The sequence below is a fragment of the Lutjanus erythropterus genome, chromosome 13 (genome assembly GCF_056507025.1).
Source record: "Lutjanus erythropterus isolate fLutEry1 chromosome 13, fLutEry1.hap2, whole genome shotgun sequence".
NCBI lineage: Eukaryota > Metazoa > Chordata > Actinopteri > Lutjaniformes > Lutjanidae > Lutjanus > Lutjanus erythropterus.
This window is the reverse complement of record NC_139329.1, coordinates 9,556,660-9,571,367: the sequence shown is the minus strand read 5'-3', so window position 1 is coordinate 9,571,367 and position 14,708 is coordinate 9,556,660. Positions and strand designations below refer to the sequence as shown.

The window sequence follows — 14,708 nt, the reverse complement described above, 5'->3', positions numbered from 1 at the left end:
ATGATTCGTTTCAATATCAGAATTTTCTTATCCGGTCTGAGAACGTTTAGAGGGTCTCGATAAGCTGAACAATTGAATCATTTTATCCACATTCAATTGAGCTAAACTGGAAGTTAGCTGCTCAGCTGAAGGAAGTCTCTATTACACTTGCTCTGTGGGTCACTGAGTAGCTCTCATAGAAATGAACAGAGGCCTGCCTTTAACTCTGTATCCACCTCTCCTTGGTACATCCATGTTGCCAACAGCCAGTAGAGAAAGAAAAAAAAGAAGTGTAGTTTTCAAGATTGACCCACATCGTATCCTGGGAACAATCTCAGCATCTTTAAATCTTTTAAGGTTTCTACCAGAAAAGATGCATCTGCTTCTGACCAGTTCCGTTTGTTTTTGTCCATCCTGGAAACTCATTTGTGACACATCACCTAAACCCACGTGGGCCCGACGTCCACAGAAAAAATAGATTTATTCCCACCAGAAAGTAATAATCAAAATAAGCATTTATATGGTTATTACTTTCCTGTCGAACAGATTATGGAAGTTCACACCAGCCCTCTCAGCCTGATTGAAAATTCCTGTTGATACAGCTGGATTGGACCAATCTTTCAGGATTGAGGTGTTTACATGAGGCACTTTTATTCTGATTGGGCTTCTGATTATTTGTGGAATATTAGGGTCCATGTAAATGCAACAACTGATTTACACATTTTTTGACAATCTACTTTATTCTAGCGCTTCTTAAAACTTTTTGCAGCACATCTTAGCCCTGGCTTAACCTAAACACAACTGGAAATCTGAGCCAAGGGTTAACATCCTCTGAATTCCCATAATGCTAGAGGTATGACAAATGTTTGACCTCCACTTCTCTGCACATTTTTAACATGTTGAAAATAAATTTATTCTAATGGTATATAATCTAATATGAGTGATTTTAACCTGTGTTTTTGGGGAAAATTCCAAAACATCTGGGATATCCATGCTCCACACTTGGTGTTATCCCACATGGAAGTGTGAAACAGCTGACGGGGCTGTAAGCAGTGGTTTTGCACCATTTTTACACCAAAATAAGCGTGTATGCAGATTGTTTAAATGTGGGTAAACCCACTAAAAATAGGCGACTGACTACTTTTCTATTGCCAATAGAGGAGTTTGCTTTTTTTTAAGGTAATGGTAAGCCAAGACTCAACAGATGTCCAGTGTAAAAGCTTTACTTGCACTTAGAAATCCCTTGTGCTTACTGAACACTGCCTGTCCAGATGAAACACACGTTTATTTTAAGTCAAAACAACAAAGCAGCACAAATATTTAACACGTATAGCCATTAATTGTCCTAAAATACTCCAAAAATAGCAGGTAACCTTTCAGTTCCACTGTGTGTTTAAATTTTTAACAAATTTTATGCTTTAGAACTTGAAACAAAAGCAGCTCTTACCCATCATGTTGTAGAGGCTCTGTGGTGCAAATTGTCTTGGCATTTTCTGTATTGCTTCTTTAAACACTGTGAGGGCCTCCTGTGAATGAGACAAATAAAAAAAAAAAATCTAAAAAAAAGGTGGGGGATGTTTGCATTAGCGAGCGAAGAGACCCCGCCACAGAAACTGGAGCTGGAGTAACTAGTCATTCCTCCCCTGCAGCCGGGGCCCCGACACTGTGAATACACAGCGTGGAATTGGGGGTCGCCAGGAGGCTGGTTCATACAGAGTCGAGCAGAAAGGGTCTATCCTCATTGTCACGGCTGTTAAGACGACTAGAGCGGTGTCACATATTGACTGTGGTATGTATAGAGTGGAGGTACAGCGCTTCACCTCAGAGTTTAAATGGTAGAGGGAGCTGGAACTACTTTATTGCTGAAGGAAATGTTGCGGTTAGAGGTCGGAGGAAGTGGGGCTGCTCTCTTTCTCCAGCATGCCAACAATTTATAAAAGGCTTTATTGAATCTGCAGTACTACTGCTTCAGTCCTGATTGAATCAGCAGCATCAGTGCTTGTGTACAATATAAATGTTCAGCATTGGAAAAACCAGTTACTTTAGCCAGCACTGGAGGTCTTCAGGGGCACGAAAGAGAGTGAATTTGTGAGAAACTGCCTGAAGATTATCTGCACAAAACAACGCGTCCCCTATGACACAGGCAATTTTGGAACACGTCCATATAAAACCGAGCATTTTCTCAGTGTCCCCCAAAAGCTCCTTAGGCAAGTGTCTGCGTTTTATCTCAATTCACTGCGGTTCTACATTTTCCAGCATGTATTTTATGTAAAGAAGCACTCGTTGAACTCCCTGGTTAGCGATCAGGCTGTTTGCTAGAGGAGTATGTTCACAGGTATGCTGCAAAATACATATAAATATGAGCCAAAGTACACTCACTGTATGGCCACTGTATTATGCACCTGAAAAATCTATTGCAATTCAATACATGAGCTTTGACACAAAGTCTCCCTTTAGAACATTTATAATGTTCATTGGTGTTGACATTGTTGGAAATGTGTAAATACAGTTTGTTACTGAGGTCATAGTTAATGGTGGTATACTGGACTACATTATATTGAGTGGTGGTTATAATGTTTTCGTACAAAAGCAGAATAACAGAAACACTCAACATGGTATGAATATGATGCAGTCCAGTAAAAAAACATCACTAACTATGACTGAAAACATATGGAAGAACAGTGGGCTGCATTACTCTGCCCCTCAAAGTATGGGCCGAGGTCCCGATGTGTAGCATTTTTTTTCTATTAATCAATAAATTGTCAGTGAAATTGAAAATACAGTGTAACTCAAAATCATTCATGGAGACAGTGTCAACATCATTGCCATGGTGACCTTAACTGCTGAAGAGAGAGTGCTGTGCCAAGTTGAGAAAACTCAAAATTTCAAGGCAACATACTGCAATAGATTTCTGAGTTTTGAGCCTAACTCAAATTATTTAGTTCTGAAAAAGTTTTACTAACTAATATTCTTTCGATGCGATAATTTACTTTTCTTGTTTAGATAAATAGGAAATTCACTGAAGTGAAAGTGAATTACGATTATAATATTTTCATTTTCAGGCACCAAAATCAAATAAAGCAGGTTCACAGCTCACATTTTTTGTTTTTTTTTTAACACAAGTTCATCTAAAGAAGAAAAGTAAATAATCTCAACAAAAGATTATAGGTTGGCAAAACCTTTTAAAGTTTATTTTGAAACTTAAGAGTTTGAGTTAGGCTCAAGGCACAAAAATCTACTGCAGTACGCTGTCTTAAAATGATTTTTTTCACAGTGTAATATGCAAAATCTGTATAGACATAATCTCTATTGTCACTTACAACTGAGTAGAAGTGTGGTGGTGGTGGTTGTATCTGCAGAGACCTGCCATGTGCCTGTATTTCTTATCATTTTGCTGTTTTTGGCATGTTTTACCAACCCAAAATCTCAGTATTTGATGTCCTAGGAATGAGACTTAACAATAAACTATTTTTGTGGTGTGAACAGTTCTCACCAGTCCTACTGATTCTACCTTTAATTATAAGTTGTTTGTGAGTTGTGTTTGTCAACTGTTTCGACCTCTGACCATGGATAAGATCCAGATGTGAATTTAAACTCCATGTTTTATATCTCATATTTTGGGGTCAAAAAACATTTCAGAAATAAAACAGCAATATATGAAGGAATATCATGTTGACATACTGCATTTTATGTGTGTTAATGTGTTGGGTATATGGGTATATCATTGACAAATAACATATTGGCTTTCTTATCACATTCAATAGCATTATCAACAAAAATATGTACATAAGTTCATTCATAAAATAACCATTATGGTAAACTGGTGCTTTTAAGTTAAAATACATTACGGGAGTTATGTGAATTCAATGTTAACGCCCATGACGCTAAAATATTTTGGAACATACGTGTATCTCTGAGCATTTTCTAAGAAAAATATGAAATATGTTTCTGCAGTCTGGATCTTTACCTCCTGGTGCCCCTGCTCATGGAGCAGCTTGCCCAGGTTGTACAAGCAGCTGGTGACGGAGCTCTTGTGGGCGTGGGGGTCCTTCAGGTTCTCGTCTGGGATATCAGCACAGGTCAGGAAGGTGCGCTTGGCCTCATCTAGGCGACCCTGATTCATCAGGATGATGCCGGTGTTCAAGTAGGCCGCTGGGAAGAAACCAAAACATGTTAATTAGTGTTAGTTCAGGCAGGACACTCAAGTTCAGCTTGTATCAGTTGATTGGAGAAGCTTTTTCCTTCACCTCCACGGATTAATAATTGAAATAATTAAAATTCATTGAATCGGCAGGCTACAACCAAGCCTTTATATAAAACTGCATTTCATGGCTGTCAGTAACTTTTGCAAAAATATTTCACAACAAACATGATCATCAAAAAATAATCACACTAGCGAACATGCTGAGAGTTAGCTTGAGTTTAGCTAACATACAACATTAGTTTGTGACTAACCTCATTATGCATAAGAAGCTCCAGTCTGTTATAAATCTACCATAACATTAACATAACTTGCATACAATTTTTTTTATCTGGCATACAAATCAAACAAAAATATTAGAGCTGCAATGATTAATCAATTAATCGGTTTCTATGGTGTTTTTTGATTTCAGCTTCTTAAATGTGTTTTTTCGTGATTCCTGTATGACAACAAACTATATCTCTGGATTATGAGTAGAACAGGACATTTGAGGACATTATTTTAGGCTTTGGGAAAAGCTGATTGGCATGTTAAAACATTTTAAAACAAATAACCATTTATCAAGAAAATAATCAACTGAATAACAACTATTAAAATAAGTTAGTTGCAGCCCCTGAAAACATATGAAACATTAGCTTATAACAACACACCAAAATACCAGAGACTGTGGATTTGTGGAACTGAGCAGGGAGAGATGAAGGAGTGATCATCAGCGCCCATTCACCACTGTGTCAATCTTTCTGTATGTGTTTATTAAAGGGGATTTGCTCTCCTGGCAGAACAGAGCTTGGATTCTTTGAGATCTCCCTAAAAGAAAATAGCCTCTTCTGTCACATCTATGTACAACCATCTTCCCACAATGGTGATTTTCCTTGACATAAGTGTCTTTCACTGACATGAAGCCACATAGATGCTGAAAAGGTGAGTTATAACAATTTCTAGATTAAATATAACAACACTGTTGACTGTATTTATGCTTTGCTGTATGCTTAACAGTTGCGTGCATCCTGTGGGGTACTTTGGATACTTGCTAAACTTTTTCTTAAGCAGTAAAAGACAGCATCTAATGATCAATATGCAGCCAGAGAGTAATTAGTCTCTGTGGACCTCCCTCTCTAAACAACTCCCTATCAAGCAAGGCTGTTTGGATAAATTAAGTGAACAAAGCAGATCAATCTGGAAGGCTCTTCTATAGGGTGTTGATGTATAATCAAGGCAAACGGGGCGGCTGAGAATCAAACATGTTATCTTCATCCTCTGCTGTCCTTGAAATTCGTTATCTCAAAAGCTCACATTATGTTACGCCACATCCTTACACCTCATCGCCTTATCTGTCCTGCGTTGTGTTGCATTCGTGGGTCAATATCTAGACGTTTTTCCACTGCATGGACCTGGACTGAAAGCGGAACAGATAAGAAAAACCACAGATAGACAAAAGAAAGTTTTATCCAGTTTCATCAGCCTTCTAAACTGATTTTCCGTGTGCAGAAAATGTGACAGAAATCAATAGCACTTTATCACAGAGCAGGATAGCACTGCATATTAAATAAAGAAATGCTACAGTTTGCACTAGTTAGCCCACAATTAGGCAGTGAGAAATGTGTAACCTTGAAAAACACTTTAACTGTCACAACCTAATTCTGCCTTCAACATGTCTTCTGCTTAAGGTAATTAATTAACCTTGTTATCGGCTATAACAGATTGAATAATTGCACGCTGAATGGAAATTTTCTAGTCTAACCGGGATCTTGATTAGGTCTATAATTAATCCGGGGGAAGAAAGGAAGAGACGTTTAGGATTCTCTGTTTATCTGTCATTGACTGATGCCTTGAACAATGGGGAGCTAATTTATTGCATGATCAGGTAAGATTGCGAGCGATTTGTACTAATCAGGAAGTGAAGCTGCTGAAGATGACACGGTATGGAAAATTTAATTCCAGGAAAAGCAAGAAGATCGTGGTGAATGCTCACGGGAGTGAGTGGAAGAGTAATGAGCAAAGAGGAGGGAGAGACCACACATATAGAAACGTAGATACCTCATTGTCCGCTGCTATATGTCTCTGCTATGCATCTGTGAGGTCGCCATATTGAAAGAGGAAGTTTTTTTCTACAAAATCAACTATAACTCGCTTAATTGTGAACCAGTTTTCTGGGAATTTGGTTTGTTATAAACCTCAGAAAAGGATGATCCAATTAACATTAACCCTCTGAATAACCACAACTTCCCCACTGACATTAAGGATCCAAACTATGAAGTGGCCACATCAAGTGCAGACTTGAAGAGTGCACTCATGCAGAGTGCAGATCTCATTAGGCAACCTGAGAAGAATATTTAGATTTAAACTCTTTGTAATTACCAACATATTTATTAGTAACTAATTTAAATATATGTTTTTTTCTCAGTAACTGTAACAGATTATAAATACATGCACTATGTAATGTAAAGCATTCATGATATATTATATTTACAAGAGTGGGATGGACGTTACAGCAACCTTTGACCACCAAAATCTAATCAGTTCTTTAATAAGCCCAACTAGACGTTTCTGCCAAGTTTGAAGAAATTCCCTCAAGGCGTTCTTGAAATAGCATGTTAACAAGAACAGGATGACCCAAAACCATAATGCCTCTGGCCACGGCTGTTCCTGGCCTGGAGACATAAAAAAACATTTTTAAGGTTTTTGTCAAGGTCCTTCAGCAAGCAGTCATAAATGTGCACAAAAAAGGCTGATGAGTCAAGTAGTATGCAAGATTAGCTACGGAGAAGTTTCAGGTTTGAGGGTAACTCGCACACGCATGTACACAAACACACCTGGTGGAGATAATTATTTAGAATTTCAGCTTTTTGTGACTTTCTCTAAAATTGTAGCTTTCTATATCTATTATGTAGTTATAAAACTGCCTGGTTGCTTGTTAATATTATAAAGATTTCATATTTAAATCAATTCATTAATAAAAATAAACAAGACTATTTTTGCTCCCCAGACTCCAATTAAGAGAAGAAAATTTATCCAGTGTTGCCATTACAAACAATGTCATAAACACTGCAAATCTCAAATTAATAATTTTCATCTTCATTTATTCACTTTTGACACTGACACTTTTTGGAGAAACCCACAAAAGTTGAAGTTCTAATTGATTTACACTTCATGTCGCCTGTTCATTGGTCAGACCCTGCATGACCCAGCGAAAGTCGTGGCCATTCAGGAGGTCGATGTTTAGGCATAGAGCTGATTAGATCACCCAAGTAACTGAATTTAATCGTAACACAGAAGTACACGTTTATGAAAAAAAAATATTTTCATGAAAATCCGGTCAGGATTAAGCGAGTTGCAGTCGATTTTGCAGTCAAATCTGCATCTATCAGTCACTGAAATATATAAAGATGGATGACAAGTGAGGCCGAAACATCTCCATCGCCCCCTGGTGGCTGGCTCCAGTATATGTCACAAACCCCGCCCCCTTTATAGTAGCCGATGGGACATGGTTCAAACTGAAATGTCAATGTACACATCAAGCTCGAGCTCTGCTTACGACTGTGCCGACTCCAACTCTGACTCTGATACTACACAGACTCGAAATGACATCACCAGCCAAAGATCCCAGCTCCCATATCCAGAATATTTTGGCTTCAGTTTTGTACAGTCGGAGGAAGTGGAGACATGTCACCCATCTTTATATAAAATGTATGCTGTCAATGCACATGTATTCTTCAGTAGCGGATCTTGACCTCTCCAACATGGAGGACAGGCAGACACATGTCAAATCATGAAATCGTGTGTTTCTATACCTATAGGAGAGATGCACTAAAACTGAGAGAAAGAAGTAGACGTACTGAACATAGGAGCGGTGAAATGAAATGAGGGCGTCATGGCCTGGATTCATAATAAATGACATCATGCAGTTGCTTGATCTGTTGACACGACTCGGCTTTGAAAGCCAGTCCGACAGCTGTGTTGAATGTTGAATTCAGTTGGATACCCGCTGCCCTTTGCCACCTATTCCTCGTCTCCCTTCACATAACCACAGCCTGTGTTCACTGTTGCCTGGACACAGCACAGCCACAACCACAAGAGCTGGAGACTGTCAATAAAAAAGAAGAGCTGTACTTACAAGCCAGAGTTGGCCGGCTTCCAATGGCCAGCTTATAGTAGTGGAGAGCCTCTGAGAACTTGTTGCTCTCCTGGAGTAGCAAACCACTGGAAGGGACAAAAGAGAAGACATTGCAGGCAGTTTAAAACAAAAAAAAAAAACTGTGAGAAGATGTCGAAACTTTAAAAAAAGCCTCTGTTATGATTAGACAAGAACACAAGCAGATGATTAAACTGACGAGGAAGATTTAGATCTGAGTAAAACCACAGACATTTGAGCACACTCTGAGTGTTGGTTGAGGATGTTTTGCGTTTCCCCCTCAGGCTCAAACAGCATCATTAATAACCCTGTCAGACAGACAGCACTCTGGGGAATACAAGACAACAGGCACTTCCTCAGAGAGAACAGCTCTGATCAATGGACGCACGCATGTAAACGGAGAACTCGCCCATTTGTTCGTGCACACACACACACTCCTCAGTCACTGAACCAGCCATGAGCGGAGACAAAGAGAGTCAAGTACAAAAGCTTTGACATCAACACATACTAAAGGAAATCAAAGACGAATGAGCACCAAGGATAAGAAAAGATAAATTACAACACAAAAATATGATAACTCACAGGTTATACAGCATGTCAGCCATGTTGCTGCGGTAATAGAGAGCATTTCTGTACGCCTGTTCAGCCTCCTCCATCTTGCCCTGGCTCTTCAGGACGTTTCCAAGGTTGCCCCATGCTGACAGGTAACAAAAGAAAAAGGTTAATCGAACAGGATAAAAAGAAAACTTCTTAAATACAACTTTCTCACAGTCATCAAAAGCTCTTAGATTAAAGCAGCGGGAGAGGACATTTCTGTGGCAAGTAATGATTTTCTTTTGTTATTCACAGCCGCTTGAGTTCAATGTTTTTTAACCTCTAAAGAGAATGTTGTTCTGCTGCAGCTGGTATGGCAAGGCATTATGGGTGAAGAGAGCTGACACAACAGGGGGGGTTCGTGCCAAACCCACCAGTCACTCTTATGACAGTGAGACTGAAAAGAGGACCACCACAGTGCTATTGCACAGCTAATGGCATTAGTGTTGAATAGCAGAGTGCAGTAACTGACAGGTGAAACAAGGTTGCTAAGAGCTTTTGTACATTTTGTGCAAAGTGAGAACAAAAAGGAAATATAATTGTATGTAAAAGAGTAGCCTTCGCCGATTGGTATGTGACATAATAACTGATCTGTTTTTCAGGGTTATTTTATACAGCACCACATCATGTTATAACGTGAAAAGTTTTTTATGTTATTATGACATACAAACTTATCACATTATAACAAGAAACAATATAAGTTATCACATTATAACATTAAACATTCTATGTTATAATTAGGGCTAGCATTTTAACCTTTCTTCATCACCTGTGTTTGGAAAACATCAGATTTTCACACAGTCAGAGAGAGTAACAGTGTGCGTCCTTCTATAGTTCATTAATAAAATCCCACGCAAAGTAGAGGTTCTCTCGCTGTGGTCCGCCATAACCTTCCCTGCATGCTCCATGCTCCCTCACACCATGAATTAGAAATTAATTAAAAATGATGATACAGTTTTGCAAAAGGAGTCTGGTTAGTCTCCCTAGGCTAGCTACGGTTGCCAACCCCCCCCCCCAAAAAAAAAGAAGTGTCTGGGGAAAAAACAGAATTTAGTAGTTGCAGCTCCTGCCTTTTTTCTTCTTGTTGTGGCCAGAAAGAAAACAAGCGAGCATCATTAGCATATCACTCTTCTCTGCTTTCATCACAGTTTGAGGTGATTTAGAGACTCAGTTTGTAAGATTTCTGTCATCCTGGTGCATTAATCTGCGTAAAATGATGCCGCTAAGAAACATGAGCTGAAACTTGATTACCAACCACTCCTTTCACCTTCTCAATTAATAGGTGCGACAGCTAATATAAGCATTTCTAACTTATTTGTAACTCTTCTTTGAAATTGTTATCTGTGTGCATTTTTGTGAGCTCCTACCTGTTTTATGCTGTTACTGTAATGCGCACTGACTGACAGAAAAAAAAAAGAAACTCAGTTCACTGAGGGGTCTCTCACTGATGATTTGCATCTTTGCCTTTCAGGGAGAAGTCCTAGTTATCACATTAAGTTAACACGTTATCATGAACATTTTAGTATGTTTAAAGATACTGTGTCTTCTTGCATCTCATGTTATATTCATATTGAATCAGAAGATAAAGGCCTGGCTCACAGTGCTTTTGTTGACATGTGTTTATAGTGCTAAAATATGCAGTGTGCCTTTAAGCAATGTATTTACAGTATATAGTTGTTGAAAATCATAACATCTATGGACTCCTGGAGGATTATTCAGAATAAACAAGCAGAAAAACAGCCCCAAGTCCCCTTCATTTGACAGTGCATCCAGTTTTTCGACAGATTAATTCCTGAAGTTTCTTTCAGAGGAAAGCTTTGTGCATCCTGACATTTCACCGTTCAATCGATCCAATGAGTGCGTCTGTGTTCGAAGCTGGGTTCTGTTCAAATATCATAGTAGCCATAATGAATGTGAGTCGGGGACATCGGCGCTGCTGTGTTGGGCTGATGGCCTGCCAAAACAAACAGCTGTCATGCCTCAGCTCTGCTGCAGAATCTGAAAGGGAAATTAGCTAACACAACGCGTCCCGCTGTTGCCTTGCGAGTGCCCGGCCCTGCTTCCCTCCTAAGCAGCTCTGAGAACTTTGCTTTGGACAGGAATCTGTGTCTGATGACCTTGATTGTGAAGGCTGCTGAATATTTTATCTGCCTTTAAAGGTGCCAATCAGAGTTGCTGATGGTGCCCTTCCAAATGAGCAAGGGCATATTAAACAGATTGCATGCTGGGTATAAGATCTGTGATAAAGAGATACAGCAAGTGTTTCTAGCCTTGAGTGGTACAACCCACACCAGTCTCATTTTACTTCTGGGACAGTGAGTTCAACTGAGTGCTTGTATATTCAGCGGTAAGGCTGAGTGATGAAGAGACGACATTTTGAAGCAGCTTTACTTTGAATTATTCAGGGCGGCAGCAGTGAGACAGCACACATTATCAACTTCAAAACCTTGCTTCAAAGCTTGCTCACTGTTCAGACAACCAAATATGATGGCTGAAGGAGGTTTTGGTGAGGGAATATGTGCATGAAAGCGTGTGTGTGCACATATTAGAGCAGTTACATCTGTGTGCATACTGAGCGTGCACCCGAGTTGGGCGTTACCTTTAGCAGGATTGACATAAATCCCTGACTTGTAGAGCATCTCCTCATTCTGCCAGTCCCGGTTCCTCAAAACAGTTTTGACACCAAAAAGCAGGACCAGGGCAGCGCTGCAGTACACCAACATGGCCCTGGAGGACCTGCGACGCAGACGGACATACAGCGACCGCAACCCCACCGCCACCAGCAAGCAAAAGCCCATGCTGGGGATGTACAGTACTCTCTCCGCTATCACAAACCCCACGTAGAAAAACAGGTTTGTGGCAGGGAGGAAAGGGATCGCCAACAGGCCTAGAGAGAACACCACGACATTTTCAGTGGTGGGCAGTGGAGTCCTGCTCTCATAGTGCTTTTTGGTACCATTTTGTGCACTATCAATGTGAGCGTCTGTGTGGGAATTGTTCACATGTTCGTGATTATTATATTGGTAACTGTGTCCATTACTGTTCCCATTTCTGCCATTGGTGTAATGATGCGCTTTGCCATTAGCATCCTTGCCCTTAGCTGTCTGGTGTGTCCACAGGCTGAACCAAGCCAGCAAGAGCAATCCAGAGTAGAAGGCGACTGTATGCAAATTCCTCCAATCAGCGAGGGTCCTGATCAAAGGCAGGGCGTCCATTGACCAATCAAAGCTGAGCGTGTCCGGGCAAAGAAGAAGCCAAAAGTTGATGGCGGGCAGGTAGAAAAAGGTTAGCATCCTGGTGAGGAGCGACGGGGAGTCGGCCGCTGGGTTGTCGGAGTTGGAGAAGTTGGGGGGTTTGTTGCCCATCCAGTAGAAGCGGCAGGCCAACAGGACGGCTCCCCAGGCTGCCAGAAAAAACACATTCAGCAGCAGGTGGACGTTCTTTCTCTGAAAGACAAAGAAAACATAGAAACGGGGATCAGCCCTCAATCCACTGGAAAGGAAAGGAACAACTGTTGGAGAAAATACACAGCAAAATAAAGCCAAATGTAGTTTTCTGGGTGGTTGGAATATTTATGAGTCTTGGACATTTAAGTTTACTCTGACCTGAGGCTACAGACTGGAAACTGATCAAAGGGATGCCTGATCTTAAATCACTTCTACTCTAAGAATGAAATGACTACTACATGGTCACGACAGTGCAGCTGTGTAATGTCATCTGGAGCGAAACGTTTCTAAAGTATACTTTAGAAAGTTTTGATTCAGTACACTCTTACAAACGAAGATGCTAACTAGAACCATAGAGGGTTCTTTGGCTTGTCCTCATAGGAGATCCCTGGTGGAAACTTTTAGAAAAGTTTCACTTGGAATTCTTTAAGAGGGTTCTACTTAGAACCCAACATTAAGGTTATTCCTAGAACCACTGTTTCACCCAGAAGCCCCTCTGAGAGGTTGGGGGTTCTATCCAGAATCTTTGCACCTTCCAAGGGTGCTAACAAGCTGCTAATAAGAACCCTTTTTATATTGCAAGGGTTTTATCTAGAATCCACCCAGGGGGAACTACTGAGAATCTTTTCATATTCCATGGCTTTTATCTACCAAGAACCCTTTTATATTATGGTACAAAGACCCCTTAATAAAAGAATTCTTCAAGGATTTCAACAATTCTTGAAGAACTCTTTGGATGAAAAAGGTTCTTAAAGGGACCCTTAGTCTTACAAAGAACTCTTGACTAACCCTTTCTTCAAAAAGGGTTCTTCAAAAGTACATACTTTTGGGTCGAACCTCAGCCCTTCAGGAAAAACCCTTTTGGAATCCTTTTTACACTGAGAGTGTAGAGTCGCTTTGATATGTGTTTCATCAAAAAGTTTTGTTTTGGCTGCTGTGATCTTTTTTTTCAACAAACTCTTCAAACCACTTGTTAAACCAACCATGAAAAATAAATAACACATTAACTTTTATTAAATCCAGATTATTCACACTGAGTCAGTTCATTGATTGTTTAAAAATGAAAGCGACCTTAAATAATAACCTTCTATTCATGCACAGTTTTTTCTTCCATGGCCTCTACAGACATATCAAAACAAGCACTATTATATGAAGTCCATTCATCATATTACAGACTTGATATTAAACACTTTCCCAAATGCCGTGTGGAAATGCGTATGAAATATTTATAGTGTGTTTGGTTGTTTAATACTTCGCTGGCAGAGCACTGAAGAATGAATGGACATATTTCCCCGCAAGCATGTTCCAGTGTGGGGACCAACTGACCTTTCTAATTGTGCTCATGTCCAAAAAACCAACAAACCAAATTAGACCAAACCAAATTTAGTTCTTTTTCTAAATTCAGCAGCTGGAGCATGAACTGCTATGCCCACTTGTGTCCTGAAGAATCAATTTGAATCATTTCTCAGAAAAGGGAAATAATTCAGGGCCACAGAATGCAACAAAACATTAATTATCAATACATGAACTATGCAGCAGTGGTTTGAACCATTAGCCATTAGTCTCAGCAGTCTGAATCTAAATATCCAGGGCATCATAGTCTTAGATGTTTAATTATTCAAACTTAATGTGATGTGATCTTTCTCCGTCTCCACATGCCAAAGGGCTCAGGAGCTAATGTCCCATCTGTGACCATGAACTTCATACCACCACTGCTTTGGGGGCGCACTATTGATTTCCTCACCTGCCGCGCTGTCATTCACAGATTGCATTTGTCAAGACAGGCCTCTGGGACCTCTGGGGACATCTGACTGCAGGGGGGGAAAGCTTTGTTATCCGCTCGTGATCACGGCTAATGTGAAGAGCTGCAGTCACACATTCAGACTGAATGAGACTGTAAACACAGATTTAACACCATGCCAACACCATGATAATGATCAACGTAATTATCTGCAAACAACTAATTATAATGTTTGCCATGGTGCAACAGAGGGTGTGAACACAACAGGAACACCTGACATTGCAATGCAATCAACTGCAACAGGTTTTTATGTTCAGTGTTTACTTAAAGGAGCAACGTATAAGATATGGTCAACTGTCGATAGTAAATTCAGACAAATAGGGGGCAGCATATAATCAGACTAACTGCTAACTGCTGCTCATTATACTCTTTTCTGTACCTATTTTTGGCCATGGTTAGCCAAGCAGGTACTAGCTGCTGCCAGCTCAGTTAGCCCTGTAGCAAGAGGCCTGTGTTTACGCCACAGGCAACAGAACCAGGCTCAGCAGCTTCTCAGTGAACCCTGTTGGACCAGGACCAAACACAGAGATTAACTGAGGCCAGTTTGACGACAGA

General features: G+C 40.2%; 1 protein-coding gene across 1 annotated transcript in view; it reads right to left on the bottom strand.

The window, feature by feature from the left end:
• tmtc2b (transmembrane O-mannosyltransferase targeting cadherins 2b) overlaps positions 1–14,708 on the bottom strand; it is a 134,318-nt gene that overhangs the window by 32,920 nt on the left and 86,690 nt on the right. The window contains exons 3-7 of the mRNA XM_084734511.1: positions 11,506–12,352; positions 8,895–9,009; positions 8,295–8,380; positions 3,947–4,131; positions 1,427–1,505 (exon numbers count right to left, since the gene is read on the bottom strand). Coding sequence (XP_084590637.1) covers positions 1,427–1,505; positions 3,947–4,131; positions 8,295–8,380; positions 8,895–9,009; positions 11,506–12,352 — 1,312 coding nt within the window. The remainder of the gene's footprint in view (positions 1–1,426; positions 1,506–3,946; positions 4,132–8,294; positions 8,381–8,894; positions 9,010–11,505; positions 12,353–14,708) is intronic.